The sequence below is a fragment of the Diorhabda carinulata genome, chromosome X (genome assembly GCF_026250575.1).
Source record: "Diorhabda carinulata isolate Delta chromosome X, icDioCari1.1, whole genome shotgun sequence".
NCBI lineage: Eukaryota > Metazoa > Arthropoda > Insecta > Coleoptera > Chrysomelidae > Diorhabda > Diorhabda carinulata.
Window position 1 is genome coordinate 2,496,060 of NC_079472.1, and position 19,060 is coordinate 2,515,119.

The following is a 19,060-nucleotide window of genomic DNA, read 5'->3' on the forward strand; positions in this document are numbered from 1 at the left end:
TCTAAAGAAAATCTAACTTAAGTTTTAAGTAAATCTAACCTAGTTGAATCTGAAGTAATAAATTCGAAGCTGAAGAAAACCTAACAAATATTGAGCTAAAGTGAACCTTACCTAATCGAAGCTAAAGTAAACATAATATAATTTAAACTAACGTAAACCTATCCTAATCGAAGCTAAAGAAAATCTAACTTAATTTTTAAGTAAACCTAACCTAGTTGGAGTTGAAGTAATAAAATCAAATCTAAAGTAAGCCTAACCTAGTTGAATCTGAAGTAATAAATTCGAAGATGAAAAAAACCTGACACACATTGAGCTAAACTGCACTTAACCTAATCGAAGCTAGCCTAACCTAACTATAAATAGTTCCAGTCCTCGGTCAGCTGAATAACATCAAAAGGCAGTTCCCAAAATTCGAATTTAAATGAAAGTTGAATAAATAAAAACGTGAACAAAATTTACCTTTTATTTTTCCTCACTCTCCCCGCTCCAGTCAAACCCCTCTCCACTAAAAATATCCCCTTCCTCCAAAACAAAACCATCCTGACAATTTGTAAATACAATTCTAAATTTCAAGCCGGCCGTACGACCAATCCAGTTATCGGTATAACCGGAAGTACTTCGATAAATGGATTCTACTACTTCGAAAACGCTAAACTAATTTTTTTTATTATGATCCTAAACCGTTGTGCATCTATCGATTAATATTGATTGATTAAATTGTGTATATAGAACCCAAAAACGAAATTCGTCGAATTATTCGCCGGCGGAAAAGAATTGAAACGAAATTTTCACAGTACCCCCGATTTGGTTCAAGAAATGGCGTATAATTCACAAACATTACCGAATAAATTCCATCGTAGTCAAGAAGATATTTCTTCTTTATTGGGCAATCGAAGTTTACCGCCTCCTAGTCATCCTCCGCCGCCGATACCATCACAAGTGCAATTAGTCAAGGTGGATATTTCGAGGAGCAAACACGCCGAATATGATCATTTAAATAGGGATATCCCCGACGAAGGTAACCTAACCTCACTTAACATAACCTCATTTAAGTCGCCGTCTTATTACGGTTATTAACAATTTTTTTCCTGTTTGTATTGAGTGTTGAGATTTATTATTTTTTTTTTATTATTTTCAAGGTATTGTGTCTTCGTTTAATCCTACGGCGAACGCTAAATTGTACGCTTCTCCGGAAGATATGAAAACCGTTGGTTACAGATCTAAAAGTTTGCCTTCCCATGTTGCCAAGACGCAATTGAGGAAATCTCAAAGTATGCGAGCGAATAATACATTCAAACCCACAAATAACTCATCTAATGAAACTCAAGTTAATAATAACCCTTACGCACAGCCCATTAGGGCCTCGAGGTCACATTCAACCGGTAAGTATCGACAATTTTTAATTTCAAGAATATTCTTCTTCTATCAATTATCGTTTCATTGCTCTGCGTAGAAAAAAATTCCTATATCAGAGATATGTCTGAAATATAATCATATCTAACATAAAAATTACCCTTTCCATTAATAAAAATAATTTGAATGATATTTTTGTTAAAAAACATTCTTTATTGCATATAATTGTAGGCAACCAACTTTACGCGTCACTTATATATGTAGATCTATGACTTACGTTCATTTCTATGATCTACTTAATAGCATTTAGTTCTAGGCAACCAACATTACGTTGTACAAAGTTTTGAACTTAATTTATGTAGGCAACCAACGTAACGAAGCGTAAAGTTGAATACCACGTTCTGAGCTGAGCTTGTTTTTTATTTTTTATTTCTATTATCAAAAAATGAACAAGAAACGTTTTATTTATTCACGACATGGAGATTTGTGATTTATATTCAAATTTCTAAAATCCATTTTTCATTTCAATAACGTATTTTATTTCATTTCGTTATAGGCAACCAACATTACGCACCAATATCAACTACCGTGTCTCAAAGATAAATTTATGTTTGTATTTTCGAAAATATTGCCTTATATTGACAGAAAACGAAAAATGAAACATTTTACTTGCTCATACGATCAAGATTAACGATTTAAATTCAAATTTTCAATTTCTAACGATCACTTTTCATTTCAATCATGTACTTTATTGCATTTGGTTATAGGCAACTAACATTACGTTATAAGCAACCAACATTACGTACCAATATCAAATAACGTATCTCGGAGATGAATTTAATGTTTCTATTTTCGAAAATATTGTCTTATATTAACAGAAAACGAAAAATGAAACATTTTACTCGCTTATATGATCAAGATTAACGATTTTAATTCAAATTTTCAATTTCTAAAATCCATTTTTCATTTCAATAACGTATTTTAATTCATTTCGTTATAGGCAACTAACTTTACGTTATAGGCAACCAACATTACGCACCAATATCAAATAGAGTATCTCAAAGATAAACTTATGTTTGTATTATCGAAAATATTGTCTTATATTAACAGAAAACGAAAAATGAAACATTTTACTCGCTCGTACGATCAAGATTAACGATTTAAATTCAAATTTTCAATTTCTAACGATCACTTTTCATTTCAATCATGTACTTTATTGCATTTGGTTATAGGCAACTAACATTACGTTATAAGCAACCAACATTACGTACCAATATCAAATATAGTGTTTTAGAGATGAGTTTATGTTTCTGTTTTCGAAAATATTGTCTTATATTGACAGAAAACGAAAAACAAAACAGTTTACTCGTTAATATGATCAAGAATCATGATTTACATACAAATTTTCAATTTCTAGCGTTCATTTTTCATTCCAATAACGTACTTTTCTGCATTTATACTTTGTTTTGAGCTCAACGTATGGGCGCTGATTTCAAGTTTTAGGATTGTGGAGGAGCCACCAATATTCAGAGGTGGAAACTTTGAATCTTTATCACGAATTTCAATTTATATTTCTCAAATAGTGAAAAATAATTCATATATCGACATTATCATCTACAATTTCATCGTTCAATTCAAGAAAAAAGTTCAACGGCCTTGAATTTAGACCGCTAACACTAGATGAAACATTTCTTTTCATATATTTTATGTTTAAACGACGTTTCAGGATCTAGAGAACGTAGAAAAAAGACAGTATCCAATAAATCGAATACTAAATCGTCAGTATTACCCGGAGCACCTCCCATACCGGAACCTGACTATAGTTGTAGCGATTCCGATGGAGAAAGCGATAGTATACCAAGGAAATGTGACAGTTTGGCTAGTCGAATCAATAATGTACAATTACAAGCTACTGAAAATAGCGGAAACAGTAACGCAAGGTAAGTTGATCCTTAATAAGTTTAGTATTCTTTTTGTTACTTTCCTTACCGTATTTGTAGGTGTTTTACCTTATTTTTTTCGGTTTTTCACTGTTTCAATTATTTTTAGCTCTTACCCAATTTATTTCAATACTTTTTCCATACTTTTTACTGGTTAAAACATTTAAAATTCTTTTTGATCATCTTTTATAAGTCTAAACATATTTTGTTATCAATATTTTTATTTATACATTCTTACTAGCTAAACGCTTCTGGTTCTTGTTAAATGTATTCCTAATTTATAATTGTTGATTTCGAACTGTTCTTGTTCTTGTTCTGAGAACCAAAGACTTCCCAACAATTGATTGCCAATCCTTTCTGTCTTGAGCTCCAACATCGTACCTCTAGCTGGATCAGGTCCGCCTAAACTTCATCCAACCAGCGAAGGCGCGGTCCTCCTCTCAGTCGCCGTCCTCCAAGTACTCCGTACATAGCTCTGCGCGTGTATCGATCAGAAGGCATGTCTCAGACGCGCCCCTCGGATAAACGCCATCAAATCTGGTTCGCCGTACATCTCTCTCAGCTCAGCATTTCTCCGGATCCTCCGCGCATCGTTCTCGCAAACTTGTCGTTGTTATAGTCCATCCGTGTGTGACTACGGGACGGATTATTGTCTTGTAAATTGCCAGCATCGAGAGAGCCTTCACTGGAGCGCCCAGAAGAATCTGTTCTCCGCAGCAACTCTTGTTGTCAAGTCATTATTTTCAGTTATCAAGGCCTCAAGATGTTTGAATTGGTGGCACACAGGGAAGCGAAGTTCTGCGACTTGGAACGTGGTTTGTGCTTTTCCTTGAGGTTGTAATGATTTTTTTCGTTGAGTCCTCTTGCTTAAGCTGCTCGCTGTTAGAACCGAAGTGGTTATATCAACATCATCCGCATAGGCGAAGTGCTATATGAGCCTATTGCAAATAGTTCCTCCTGGAATCGTTCGGATGCTCCCTCCAGTAAGGAAATGAATAGTGTTGTCGCCAGTGGTTCTACCTGTGTTCACAGTAAAAACCCCGATTCTAACTATTCCTAACCTCCGATATTCTACTGAACGTTCAATTTTCGTTTATTTTTCTTTTTCGAAATCTAGTGGTAGTTCTTCCGGTAGCAGCTCCGTTCCTCATAGTTTCAGCGTCGAAGAAATCCAACGAGGACGATCCTTATTGAAATCTTCTAAATCTTATCCGGACGAACTATTGAAGAAACAAAAAGACGCCGATGTCGCGGACGCAGATGGCGATAACAGTTCTTCCGGTGTTAGTTCCGATCAAGAAATTACGCCATGCGGTAATCCCGACATCACCGATTCTAACAGCATCATTCCTCCCGCCAAAAATCAACGACCACAAATAGGTAAGTCATCGCTATAGATACAGAACTTTGTTTATTTATTTATAAACTTTATGTACTGCAATTTGAATGAAAGCGCGCGAAAATAAATTTTTTATGACGTTTATAACAGCAATTAATTCGTCTTGTAAATGCAGTTGCTGTTTACAGTACAATTGACACACTGTCAATCGATATACTGTCAATTATTTAACAGAATGCTTCATTGTTGTAGGTATGTCTAAGCGACACGCGGTTTCTTTGGCTCAACTGCCGCCACCTATAGAAAACGAAACTGACGAAAAAGAAGAATTCTGTTTACCGCCGCCGCCGGAATTCGGTGAAAACAATCCGAATTTTAGTGAGGTGGTAGTGGCGCCGCCGCCGCAATTCAGTGATAACCGACAAGTAACTAGAGTTAGAATAGTAGGCGCCGTACCAAAGGGCACATTGGCCGTTAACGCGCAACCGAAATTGAAACAGAACCGACTGCATAGTCAGTGAACGATGAAGGCTGACATTTAAAACACATCAATGTCGAGGGTTTTTTTTTATATTAAAACACTTTTTTACTAGCATTTAATACTCAATTTTTGATATTCGATAACGAACAAATTTCCAGCAAGCTTTATAGAAAAATATTCCTTATTCATATATCGGTTAATTGACTTATAATCAGTAAATCTTTACTTAATCCTGGATCCTTTTTACCTTTTCAGGTGTAGGGTATACTAGAGTTGAGGGATTATGTGGATTCCCTCTTCAACGGCAGTTAAATTCTTTCCTATCCTGTGTCTTTTATTTCATTTCCCCTTTTTATTCCTAGAGTTGATCCCGCCATCGTATTTTCTCCTGTTCAGTGTCTTTTGTTGTATTTCCCGCCTTTTTATTCCTCGATTTGACCAAGCCACCTTATTTTCTTCTGTCCAGCTTTCCATCAACGTTTCTATCCATCTCTTCCAACAAAAGTTCATTGAGATTGAGATCCGGATTCTAAAGAACTTTGTTTATTGACACCCTTTTTTCGCTATTTTCCATAACATTATCTGGTTCAATAGGAGGTTGCTGCTTCATATCCGGCTCGAAGGACCAGAGCGTCCAGTATAAATGGTTCTAACAATTCTAACAGTTGCCAAACCGTGTTTATTTACATCCGTTGTGCTCCTTTCCTTTTGAAATATCCTCTGTATAAACTGGAACTATGCTTGGAATCATTGCATTGTTTCTTCTCGATTTTTCTTCAGTGTCATCTGTACCTTCTTTATTAAACTTTACACTCAAATATCTATAGCTACCACATTTTTCTGCTATTTTTGAGAACATCTGATCTGGACCTTCGAGCCTTCAATAGGAGGTTGCTGGTTCATAGCCGGTTCGAAGGACCAGTAAAAATGATTCCAAAATTTCCTATTTGCAATAATTGAAGTTAAAAAAAGTGATGAGAACTATAAACTACAAAATATGCTGCAGGATATGAAATTTAGTAATAATTTAAACAAGATAAGTTGACAATATATTATTGGAGAATTTTCTATAAAGTTTGCAATACTTAGTTACTACCTAGATAATCATTTATCTTATATAATGTAGTATCTAATACCTGAGTTTGTACCGGTAGACACTACTCAGTATTAACTGCATAGCCAGCTTCAAAATATCTCTTTTATAATCACAGATATTGAAATATTTTTATTTCCAAATTATTCTACCATGTCAGTGTTAAGAATTGATTTTCCCACTATTATCCGTTATATTTCGATTAGAAATGCAAAATGAAAAAATTCAATACATTTCGACAAATCTACATCAAAGAAAATTTGTTTTTTTTTTATCTCCTATTTCATATTTGACTGCCAACTACAAAATAACTTGTAATTACCCTCCCTAAAGAGATTTTGCGTGTAATTACACTCCCTGAAGAGATTTTGCATTCTCTATACCTTTTGGTGAAAACGTTGTATTCACATTAGAATTTTTAATGATACAATACGATTAAATAAAATTGTGAAAATTGCCTTGGCAGTCGACGTGTTAAAATTTCAACCCAATGGAAATATTTGCACTTCTATGAATCAAATGTCTGTTTTATTAATAAAATCGCTCATAATTCGATATTTTATCCTATTCAACTGGCTAATAAAGTTGTAAAATACTTTTTAAATTTTGATTTCGTCTAATTAAGTCTTTGATAACTTTTATATTTAAACAAACATTCCGTCATTTACCTATATTATATTATTCATCCTGCCAAAATATATATTATTAGAAATGATATTTTTTGAATAATCGAGGTATTCGTATATAATATTGTTGTTGGTTACTGTAATTATTGTGATTGTATTTGATTTAAAAAAAATATTAAAACAGTTGGTACTGTCATTATAATCGGTAAAGTAAAATTCAAAAAAACTTAATTTATCGTATTACAATTTGATTTTATTTCATTCTTATGAGTAGTTAGAGGTACCTAACTTCAAAATAATTTATCGATTTACCTTATTTTGATCTCCCTTTTTTATTCGAACTTAATTTGTTTACTACATAAATATTCTTTACTACTCCATATTTATGTGTACAAGTTGTCAACTGTCACTTTCCGTCATTTTCTTCTTTTATTCTCCGACTTTTTCTTAACTCAACCACAGTTACCGCTTTTTTCTCACTCAGAGTTCATTTTTTTCAGTATCATTAGAATGTTTAAAAAAATTAACATTCGTATGACTCGTTTTTTTTATTTTGTGATGTAATATTCAATTTTTTAATACGTAAACATGTTATATTTAATGATATTCTTGTACAAGTTGTCACCTGTCATTTTCTTCTTATTGTCGGACCTTTGCTTAACTCAATCACACTGAATGCTTTTCTCTTATTTATTAAATCACTCTGAGTTTATTCTTTTTCAGTATCAATGAAATGTTTAAAGAAATTAGCATCTGTTTGATTAGGTTTTCTATTTCGTGATGTAATATTTAATTCTATAATACATAAACGTGCTTTATTCAATATTTTTGTATAAGTTGTCAACTGTCACTTTCTTCTTTCTTATTGTCGACCCTTGGATGAACTACAATTATCGCTTTTCTCCTATTTCCAATCTCATAACTTATTATTTTTTAGTATCAGTTTTTTCGGTACATTATTTGTTTGTTTCTTATCTAAAATTTCTTATCACAGTTATATTTGAAAAAAAAATTGAAAAATCATTAGTTTTATCAAAAAACTTTATTTAACGTATTAAATAGACTTAAAGTCTTCTTCTTTTTAACTTTCTTTATTGAGTCAAAATCGGTTAATGCCTATTTAACAATGGTCGCTGTGGGGCATACAAAAGCTGTTGTCGTTTCTGTGTGGTTTGTGAAGTTATTTGTTGGATTTTATACATTATTATACCCTGTTTTATTTCGAAATACGTTCTTAAAGAGATGCTATTTAAAGGAATGCGAAATTCCTACCGGAAACGTGGTTAGGTCTGAAAAGCTAGGAAAATGGTGGAAAATGAGCAGAATTCAGACTAAAGCTCTTTCATCTGATGAAAAAGAGTTTGTCCTTGTACTTTTCAGCTGTCACTTGATAAATTTTGGGAATCGCTTGAAAGCTTATTCGCAGACTGATTGACAAAACTGCAAAAATAGTCAGCTTCTGCTGAATTAATTTCGCTGAAACAGATCTAATACTATAAAACAAAAAACAATGCAAAACAATCCTCGTAACAGAAAAAAAAACAAAAAAGCTAACCCAGGTACAGGTTTTTTACCCCACGGTGGCCATTTTGACGTAGATCAGCTTACTAAGACAAACCCCGAGAAGGTGTGGCAACCATCCACAAGGCTTTTAGCCACCGGTATGATATAGAAAATAATCCTTGGGCTATTCTATACCTTCTGTGAAAATTCGATTAAATAAATGCCACAAACCATTAAAAACTTATGGCAAATGTATTTGTTTACCCCACGGCTGTCATTTTCAAAATGAGCATCAGCTGATTTTGACAATTGCTTAATAAATTGAACATACTCATATATCGTGAAGTTAGCAATGCATTATTATGGTTTTTATGAATTTTATGATACCGATTACATTATTTATCACAACTGAGTGCCACTCGAAATGGATTCCCTTCATTTTGTTTATAATGGTATGTTTTATCTACTATTGTGTTATTTGTTTTTGTAAGATATGCTCAAATATTGCCTATTCATCGATTTAAAAAAAAATAATAGGTTACAATTGTAAATATATGGGGTTACAGTTACTGTATGACTATTTTTTGTGCAGTAACTATCGTTTCGTTTCTGTTGGAACTACTGTCGAATTAGACTCTGGATTTTTGCTTTTCTAACATCTCAATTGTAATTGTTTGAGCCTTGAATTTTCTAAATGTTCGAAGGACCATCAAACTATGAAATTATTATTAACAATAGCTGCTTTCCATTTACATTCAAGTGAACTAAGACACTCAATTATGTGAGTATCTTATTCTCAGATTAAGGCGTCACTACTCAGTAAATGAAAGGAATGAAAACCACAAAAAATTCACTATCATCATCGGTGATACAACCGCGGTACACAGAATCACTGTGACGTTCATAAATGTCAAAAATAATTCAATTGGTTAAGAAAACTGTAATAACGCACACAATTTTCGCGCTTGTACGCGCTCTCTACGCCTAAATTAACTTTTTACGCGCTGATCGTCAAAAACATAACCTCACTTTTCTAGTGTAGTTTCTAGTTGCAGATACCCTAAAAAATGACTTCTACGAGTGAAAACTGATGGAATTTGTACGTGCTCATGAGTGTTCATATAACAAACAGTCGGCTAGATACAAGAAAACTAAAATTTGGAATATAGGAAATCATTTTCCCGTTTGAAAATTCCATGATAAGAACGAGTTATTAACTTCTCGATCTAATCGTAATTATGTTTGGTCGAGTCACTCAATGAGTTTGAAAGTTGATCATATAAACTCTGATTTATTTATCAAAAAATCGTCCGGATGTATTTCGTTGATTTTAAAATATGTTGTAGTAAAGTAACTGTTGATATTTCTATTCAAAATGGGTCTCACCAACAAACGCCGTGTCAAATGTCGCAAATTTCCTTATATACATGCACAATTGAGGTTATGTTGTCATTCTGTACACCGCTTTACTGTCCAAAATCGTTTTAATGCAAGCAACCTTCCAATTAGACAGCTCCATGTTTAATGGTTAGATCCGATTTACACTGTGAATAATTAATGACAATTGACAATTGACATATGTTAATTGTTGATCACCGTTCAAATTTCTTTATATATACGCACTTTTAAGGTTATGTTTACGAGTGAATCTGAGTTCACAAAACTCACTAAAACACACGGTCTCAAGCTTATACAGATCGCTGGTAAAAAGTCAGTTACATTTCAGTTGTGAGACGTGCATTCAACCGAGTTGTGACGTCTCAAGTGAGTTTTGATTTAAATGAAAAAAATATTTCAATCGGAATTATCAAAAGTTCGATGTCAAATGTCAATTGTCACTAATTATTCATAATCTAACCTTAAAACACAGAGCATGCATTAAAACGGTTGCGGATGGTAAAGCGGTGTGCAGAATGACGCTAATAAACATAACCTCCAAGTATATGAAGAAATTTACTACATTTGACTCGGCGTTGGTTGGTAAGACCCATTTTGAATAGAAATATCAACAGATGCTTTACTACAATAGATTTTAAAATGAACAAAAAGGATCCAGACGAATTTTTTAAACATAGATGAATGAATCGGGGTTTATATGATAAACTCATTGAGTAGAGACTCAACGAAACATGATTACGATTAGATCAGGAAGTTAATCACTCGTTCTTATCATGGAATTTTCAAACGGGAAAACGATTTCCTATATTCCAAATTTTAGTTTTCTTGTATCTAGCCGACTGTTTGTTATATGAACACTCACGAGCACGTACAAATTCCATCAGTTTTTCACACGTAGAAGTCATTTTTCAGGGTATCTGCAACTATAAACTACACTAGAAAAGTGAGGTTATGTTATGTAAAAAGTTAACTTCGACGTCGAGAGCGCGTACAAGCGCGAACATTGTGTGCCTTATTACAGTTTTCTAACAATTTGAACTTCAAATGTAGCTATCGAAATCAAAAGTTGAAAACCTGAGTCTAATAATTACAATCGACTAGATCTATCAGAAATATTGAGGTTAATAGAATTTTTTTCATGTATATATTATTTCTGAACCTATTTATTTCACCATTTATTAGTATATAAACAGTGCACATATTGGAATACACTAGTTGTTGAAACAGTTCACTTAACAGAATCTCAAATGGTTGTTTTTTTTTATTAATAAATGCTATGTCTTAAGCTAAATGTGCGTTTTTTATTCCCGAAAAGATATTTTAACGAAACCCTTTTTAACCACACAGTTTAATGGGCTGCTACCCTTCTTATTATTTTTCTTTGTTTCGGTATTAGATCAACGTTATTCTTGCATCCATTTTCTTAAACGACTTTTGGTGATTTTTTCTAGTGGGTTGGTACCCCTGACAAAGTGAGCTCTAAACTAGTGCTGGAATGAAAGAAAGTCTTACAAAACCTGGTGTTGGTTTGGGTACCCGGTCACTCGTGTAACAAAGCCAACTACGATGCTGACTCACTCGCCAAACTGGGATCGACGAACTCACCGATGGTACCAGAACCCATCCTTGGGTCTATTCGCAAGGCGGGCTTTGCAGAGATGGATAAAGACAAGCAAACGTTACACCAAACTACTGCTACATTCATCACGGACGATCCGGAGTGTTGTTGGTGCATGGAAGAGGATAAAACCGCAGACCACGTCTTCTGCCATCATTTAAATACTCACGCAAACCTCTGAACTCGCTCAATGACATCAAAGGTTTCAAGCTAAAACCCCTGATCGGGTTCTCAAAGGACATCGGCATTTGGTAACTACAAGTACTGAAGGATGGCTCAACGGCCCTTTGGCCGCCCAGAATGTAGCTATTAACTGTGAAAAATCTATTACAAACACCGTTTTGTTAGGTTAAGTTAGATTAATTTAGGTTAGGTTACTCTTCTGGGCACTAAAGGACCTTGTAGTTGGTGCAGTGGTGGTTCTTTTTCTTTTGATGCATAAGGAAAAATAAAGTTAAGGGTTAGTTCAAGTAAAAAATAATGACATAAAAGAGTCACAAGTATTTTCATTTTGTGCAACGAGAAAGTGATTTAGTACACGAATCCGTAGCAGCATTCGTTCTCCCCAAGTTAAATAAGGGGTTCGTCCCAATTTTACAACTGAAGTTTAAACCTCAAACGTCGGTTTAAACTACAGATACCGTTTTTTGTTTTTCGTTTTATAGATGGCGTTTGTTTAAACGTTACGGGCGGTCTGGGGGTAGTTTAAATTTCAGTTTAACATGAAACGGAGGATCCGGATCTAACTTTATCAAATTGTTTACATTTATACAATATTATAAAGGGTTTTGGTAGAATTGATGAAGATGATGAAAACTGACAGAAAAATGTCAGTTCAACTGTAAAATAGAGTTATCTAGGTTTAAACTAGAGTTTAATCTCCACTTTTACCCTAATTTGTAAAATTGAGTCGATATTATAAAGTCTGGTTGACCAAATATTGAGATTAAACTGTTGAAATCGAGTTTACGTATTATAAACGTTAGCCAGGGGTCGAACGGATGGTTGACTATTGGTTGGTTTAACCAAAGATTATATACTCGAATAGATCTGCCACTCTGTATAAAAGTTCGATCCTAGCGACATCTCTCCTACTGGCTCCGTACCAAGAAAAAAGATTTCTATAATCAAAGATTTGATCTAACTTTTAGATGTGAGCCGGTAACATAGTTGGCGTTGAAAATCGTTCTGAACTTCTCCTATTCCAGCGCACAGGCCCTGGGTTCAACCATAACGAAAATTCAGTTTGAAATGTCAACCGAGAGTTGAAATGTACTTTCTAACCTCAATTTTTGTTTACTTTGGCTTGCGTTTGATGAATTAATTGAATCATTTGAACGATATCATCATTTTTTCTCGAAATTTTACGAAACTTTAGAAAGATAACAGTTTTTGTTTTTAAATTTATATAATATTGGAACTACACGTGGAAACTAGGCTACTGACATTTCCCCGGTAACTGACAGTTCACTCGGATTTGATTGGTTAAAATTGAACTGTCAGTGCAGCCAACGCAGTGCAGCTCCATTAGGCCAATTGATGGTTGCAAATGGGCTATAATACCGAGAAGATGTTAACCATGGGTGGAGTTGCGACCAACGGTTTAATAACGTCTGGTAGAACCAAAATTTTTAAAACACCGACCCTTAGTCGTCTTTCTAGATAGCTTGGAATGTCAATGGACTAACCTCTTATGTCCTCTTCCCAAATGAATTTAGGAAAGGAAGAAAGAAGAAGAAAATAAAACGAAATATATTATGAATAAAAAATAATCACAAATTCAAAATGAAATTTTAATATCAGGTACAAATTCTATTACAAACTAGTTTCAAGTTTATTATTTTGGCGTATTTTGATATCGAGAAATATCGTATCGTTTTTAACATAGTTACTTTTCAAAAGAGTTGAGTGGGGAATGAATATATAACACGAAGAAGATTCTTGTGGTTCTTCACATTCTTCGTTTCCTGTTTGTCGTTTTGCGGTTATTACTTTAGTAAAAGGCTTCGCCTGAAATCGCAAATTTACTATAATAAAACTAAAATGAGAAAAAAAATTCACCACATATTCAAAGTCACTGTAGATTATAAACAATTTTTTTTACTCAGTGACAAACAGAAAAATTATCATTAAAACATACACGAACCTTTTCTAAATCATCAAGATCTCGTAATACTACGGTTCCTTCAATATTACAAGGCCACTTTAGTACCATATCGAAATCTCCTTTAAGAACATGCAGACATAACAATGCATATCTATCTTTCCATTTTTTTAATCCATTCATATACATTAACACCTAAAATATTAAAATTCTGATAGATCGGAGGTTAAGGGGTTCAACTCACCAATATTGAGTGATGTTATGTTAAAAGAGGCCTGCAGACACAAGAAACAGTTCTTTACGTAGCAGTTACACCGAGCATCACACTTTTGTTTACTAAGATCGCAAGTACATCTTGCTCGTTGTCCAAAATGGTTCCCAAAACACAGAACTACCGCACGAATCGGCGTTCTTCCAGCCCCAGGTGGATAGGTCCGGAATTTCTTGCATCGCAATGACGCACTGCCCCTAAACTTGGTAGCCTATCCTTCAATGCTTCTCTAGAAGATGGGAGAGCCTCCAGAGGTCACCTACAAGCGAAACCAGAGGAAGAACGTGGCAAGAAGACGGTAAAACGAGACAACGAAAGCCGTGAATGGGTAGACTACGACCACCGTCCAACTGACTACTTCCTAAGCCAAGTTTGGTCAGGGTATGAGGTGTTCCACGTTCATGCAAAAAGATTGCACCAAGAAGGAGAAAGACTAAGTGAAAGATAGATCCCGAATTCCTAATCATCATTGATGGAAGTGGGAAGTAGGGAAACCTACTGGGTAGTGCGCGCACTAGGTAAATACTTACCCTAACCCTATATCCATATTCGTGTGTGAAAAATATGGGGCTTTTAACCACATTTCCTGATTGTTTCGCTTGAATCATTTTAGCATCGACTTCTGTGATCCTCCATAACAATCTCCCAGGTCCTGGTCTGAAATCATTCGAACTGGTAAGTCCTTCTAATATTTCCATATCTAACTTCATCTGGGTGAATTCTTTTTTCAAATTTTCGTATTCTTTTTCCATATTTTCCATTTTTTTAATAGCTTCGGAAGCGCTTTGTCCTACTCCTCTCAAATCGTAGATGATATTAGTGAATTTGATTCCATGATCTTCTAGTTGAACTTTGGCGTTTTCCATGTCTTGTTTTGTTATGTCTAAAGCATCTTTAACGTCGCCGAGTATCGCTAGATTTTTTGCATTTTCTTGAGCCGACGTTTTTTTAATTTCCTCGAAGTTTTCTTCGAAGCTCATATCTACTTGTCTGTTGTAAGCTTGTTCTCTTCGAAAACTATCTACAAGTCCACTTATTTGGTCTTGTAGTTTTTCTATAAGCATCATCCTAGTCTGCAAACCCATAACCTTGCTATCTAAGTCTCTTTTCGCTCTATCTATACTTGATAAATTCACTTTCAAAGCCTCCAGAATTGAATCAGTCTTTTTTCTCCAATCGTAAGCAAGTTGGTTTTGATATTTGATTTTTTCTATATCGAGATTGAGTTGAAGCTGAGACGTTTTCAATTTCTCATAGTTCGTTAATGAAGTTGATAGATGGTTATTGTTGTCCTGTTGGAACTGAAATCTGCTTTCGAGATCTGCAATTTTTCTAGAGAGCTTGTAAAGTTCGTTTTGATTGTCATTTTTCATCAATCCATTATTCGTGGCTAGAATACAAAGAGGATAATTGTTTAGGTTCAAATCATGTCGGCACCTACACAACCGATCAAAAGTTTTGCCCATCCCATAATTTCTCTTTTATAACGCTCGAGAATTCCTGATCACTAATTTTGTATTCTTGACCGGAGGACTACCGGGAGCTTTGGCGATAGAAAAGATTCAGTGTGGCTACGAAGAACCACAATCGCTGAAGATAAATAAAGACTGATAATTCACGGACCCAAAGCAGCTCAGATTAATTAATCCAGGGATTTACTTTAGAGTATTTCTACAGTGAAAAGGAGACGCTCAGTCAAAGTTTGAAGTTTTAGTCTTTGTGCGTAGGTCAATTTTAGAAGGGGTTGTTAGAACCATACGTAATCCCGATTGTAAAACACGGCGCAGGCTCGATGATGGTTTGGGGATGTTTTGAAGGAAAGGCGTCTGAAGACCTGGTAACAATTGTAATACGTTTTGGCCAGTGCTTGATCAGAAGAAAATTTATCATCCAGTATGACAACGATCCCAGGGAACAAAGAATATTCAAAAGAATTTGAAAAGAAAAATGTATTGGAAGTAATGATTTGGCCGTCACAGTTGCCCGACCTAAACCCGATTGAGTTGTTGTGGAATAAATTGAACAGGGAAGCAAAAGAGGGTTGTTGTGTATCAGGCAAACTATAGGGTAGGTAAAAACTTTTGACCTTTGACAGATAAAGCAGTTGTTTCATGAATAATGAGTATATGGTGTCTAGAATTTGATTTATTCGTATTTTTAAGAATTATTTCTTATATTTTTTTCTTAAAACATAAAAATTTCAACATCAGATAATGATTTGTACAATGAGAGGTGGTGGAAACAGTGTAAAATTTTTCAAAATTCCTTTACCTACACTCATAATAAATTGCAAAAGCTATTTAAACGAGAGCAATATAAAATCCAGTCGAATTTGTTTCTACGCAATTTATAATAGTATATTGAGTAAGTATTTATCAGAGCTATCAGGTGTAAAAATTCGTTTTTCATTACAAAAAAATAATAATCTCCTCTTTGTGTAACAATAAAAGCATTTTTATTCATTTGATTTGCTTCAATGTATTATAGAAAGTTTGATTCGTAATGAAAGAATCCTCAATTTTCACAAAATCCATTCTTGGTGATGTTACACAAAATTTTTCACTATTTACACGCACCTAAACGTACCGAAAATCATTTTATATCTGAAAGTAACACAATGAAGATAAAATAATGCATATTATTAGGATAACCCTTAAATGTCACTAATGTCAATAAATCAACAACAATGTCAAGATTAGGCTAGTTTTTCGAAATCTACACCAATACTCCGGCCGGTGATAATAATGACGTCATGAATCGACGTTTTACTTATGATATATTTGGAATATGTTTGAGAGTGCGTTATTAATTGTGAAAATGTTAAAAATTCTAAAGAACTCACAATTATTACCCGATGGCAAGGGTATAAAAAATAATCTATCGTTGTTAGGTAAAACTGTATTCATCAGTACAATATGGCGTTAATTTATGACCTCATTACAACTGAAAAAGGTATAGTATAGAAGTTAGTTTTTTAAAAATGGCATCTTGTTTACTTTTGAGGTTATGTATTAAAGTTATAGTAATTTATAGTCGAAGACATTTACCAACAACCCCTTTTGAACATATTAATAAATCATATATATCCAACTTACTTCTAGTGGAATTGTTTGAAGCTATATTCCTACTGTCTGGTGCTAGCCCATAAGACGTATTTGGTACTCGTCGCTTTTGTTGTTTTGGTAAAGTATTAGTAGTCCTGTTGACACACTCTTTATTGTGTTTTTGTAATCCCATTCTTGGTACATAAGCACCGCATTTATTAACACACGGTACCAAAACGTTCCCACATACTGTAGTATGCCCCTTTGAATCATGACGAAAATAAAGTAAATAATCAATTGCTTTAGATTACTATTATATTATACGGAAACTACAACAGTTATTATTACCGGGGTTGAAAAGAAAGTTTCATCAGAGAAAGTATACTGGTTGAAATTAATACCCATATATAGAGTTTGACTATGAAATAATAATCTTATTAAGGGTCGTAGGGTTAAATATACAGCTATAAATTTTATTTTTGGAGTACAAAACAAAAAGAAATGAAGCGGCAAAAATAGTGTATAATAATACGTTTTTTTAAGATTTTTTAATGGATTTTTGATGTAAAATCAATTCAAAAAAAATATTTGTTGACAAATCAAGAAAACTTACCACTTCTGTGTCATTTTCGATAACTTTATTACAGAAATAACAGGTGAATTTTGGCACTGGTCTCGGATTAATTTCCATATTTGTTCTAAGTTGTTATCATATTACAACTATGACGTTATCTTGACGAAAAAAAAGGTGATACATACACATTTAGTGTGTATAAAAATAAAACAGTGTCTGTTTCATATTGCAAACAGTAGATTAGATAAAAAAGTCGCGCACGCATCGATTAAAATTACTCACTATATTTTTTTACCGAATTGGTACAATGTTTGATCACACATTCGAATGATTATCGTTCTCATTATATCTCTCAATTTACCTAAACAGTCTCGTATAAATTACACACACCCACAAACAAACAGCAGAAATACCAAATTTGTATGCAGTCGTTAATTATAAGTTATGGACCAAATGACTTTTTATTTATCAGCGCAAACGTGATACAACAAAAAATGTTATTAAAATGTGATTTGTAACAATTTTCATAATTTAAGACGTTCAATACTAAGATACGCGAATGATCAAACTTGTAATATGATTACTAAGAATCGCCCTTTAGGTTTTTGGAGCCTACCGGAACCTAACAAGTTTACTTCAAAGAATCGTTTAAGAACGCCGGTTATTGACCTCAGTTGTATTCAGAAATGTACATAATGAGAATATTTAAAATTTCTTTTCTAAATCAAAAAATATCTCAATTAATTTCAGAGAAGAGGTTTCTGCGCCTAAAGCATAGTTGTAAGACTCCAATCCTTGTGAATTTAGAGGCCTTGTGCACAATTTGGACCCGTTTAGTATCAATCTAGTTGACTTTCCAAAAACGACACAACCAAAAATTATTTTTATAAATTGATTCCAATAGTACAAAAAATTTTTAACAAAATAAATACTTTATTCACCAAAAGTATTTTGTTTACGATGAAAAGAAAAAAATCAGCTGATTTTGACATTAACTTGACATCGTTTTAGAATTGCCTATTCTTTACAAGATGTTAGTTTTCTTATAGTGGCTGTATAGGGTTGAACGAAGAGACCTTTATATACGAAGTTTTGTTTGTGAAATAAGAAGATAGAAAGAGATTTTAAAAATGTATCAGTTGGTTCAAGATAGTTAATTGAAATGTTATTTTTTTCTTAAATGATTCACGCAAATGAATAAAAGATAAAAATCAGCAGATTTTGACATCGTTTTAGAATGAAAAATTCTTTATAAGAGGTTAGTTTTCGTAGAGTGACTGTATAGGGATGAAAGGAGAGACCTTTATACACGAGGTTTTGTTTATGAAGAAAGAAGATACGAGAGTGATAATAGAAATAGATAAGTAATTAAAAAGTTAATTTTACACTATAAAATAATATACCACATAAACTAAGGAGTGTAGAAGAAAGGAGAACCTATATCAAAGAGTGTCCGTTGAAAGAAAGTAAATTAAGGTGGTCCTTTAGTAACTAATGGAAGATTTTAAACAGCTCCAGAAATTATTAGAGTAGGATTTCAACAAAACTATTTATGTACAAATTAATTAGCAAATTTGTTTATCAAATCATATCATTTCCACTTGCTACACTAGCGCTATTTTGGCGAGTATTGGAACAATATTCCTTTATAAGAAGTTATATTTCTTAGAGTGACTGTATAGGTTAGAAAGAAGAGACCTCTATATAAGAGGTGGG

The 19,060-nt window shown here is 33.6% G+C and overlaps 2 protein-coding genes across 10 annotated transcripts in view; one reads left to right on the forward strand and one right to left on the reverse strand.

Moving 5' to 3' along the window:
* The window catches only part of LOC130900717 (SH3 and multiple ankyrin repeat domains protein 2), a 108,462-nt gene extending 97,438 nt beyond the window's left edge, over positions 1-11,024 (forward strand). For all 7 annotated transcript variants that reach the window (XM_057811523.1, XM_057811522.1, XM_057811524.1 and 4 more), the window contains 5 exons: positions 730-1,018; positions 1,140-1,382; positions 3,080-3,293; positions 4,411-4,673; positions 4,885-11,024. In XM_057811523.1, coding sequence (XP_057667506.1) covers positions 730-1,018; positions 1,140-1,382; positions 3,080-3,293; positions 4,411-4,673; positions 4,885-5,153 — 1,278 coding nt within the window. In that variant the 3' untranslated portion in view covers positions 5,154-11,024. The remainder of the gene's footprint in view (positions 1-729; positions 1,019-1,139; positions 1,383-3,079; positions 3,294-4,410; positions 4,674-4,884) is intronic.
* Positions 11,025-13,106: 2,082 nt separating this feature from the next.
* On the reverse strand, positions 13,107-17,555 carry LOC130900719 (TNF receptor-associated factor 5). Of its 3 annotated transcripts, XM_057811525.1 has the most exons (5): positions 17,384-17,555; positions 16,822-17,032; positions 14,257-15,116; positions 13,498-13,650; positions 13,107-13,361 (listed from the first exon to the last, which is right to left on the reverse strand). In XM_057811525.1, exons 1-5 carry the CDS (start codon positions 17,459-17,461, stop codon positions 13,167-13,169), a joined length of 1,497 nt encoding a protein of 498 aa, XP_057667508.1. In that variant the 5' UTR covers positions 17,462-17,555; the 3' UTR covers positions 13,107-13,166. The 3 variants fall into 3 exon arrangements, with proteins under 3 accessions (XP_057667508.1, XP_057667510.1, XP_057667509.1); XM_057811527.1 differs by lacking the exons at positions 16,822-17,032; positions 17,384-17,555 and adding an exon at positions 15,998-16,394; XM_057811526.1 differs by lacking the exons at positions 16,822-17,032; positions 17,384-17,555 and adding an exon at positions 16,313-16,391.
* Positions 17,556-19,060: the final 1,505 nt, after the last annotated feature.

Coding starts and splice junctions, on each gene's coding strand:
- LOC130900719 (XM_057811525.1), bottom strand. CDS start 17,461: ATGGAAATTAATCCGAGACCAGTGCCAAAATTCACCTGTTATTTCTGT. Junction 17,033..17,383: donor TCGAAAATGACACAGAAGTG/GTAAGTTTTCTT, acceptor CATGATTCAAAG/GGGCATACTACAGTATGTGG. Junction 13,362..13,497: donor ATCTTGATGATTTAGAAAAG/GTTCGTGTATGT, acceptor TTGCGATTTCAG/GCGAAGCCTTTTACTAAAGT.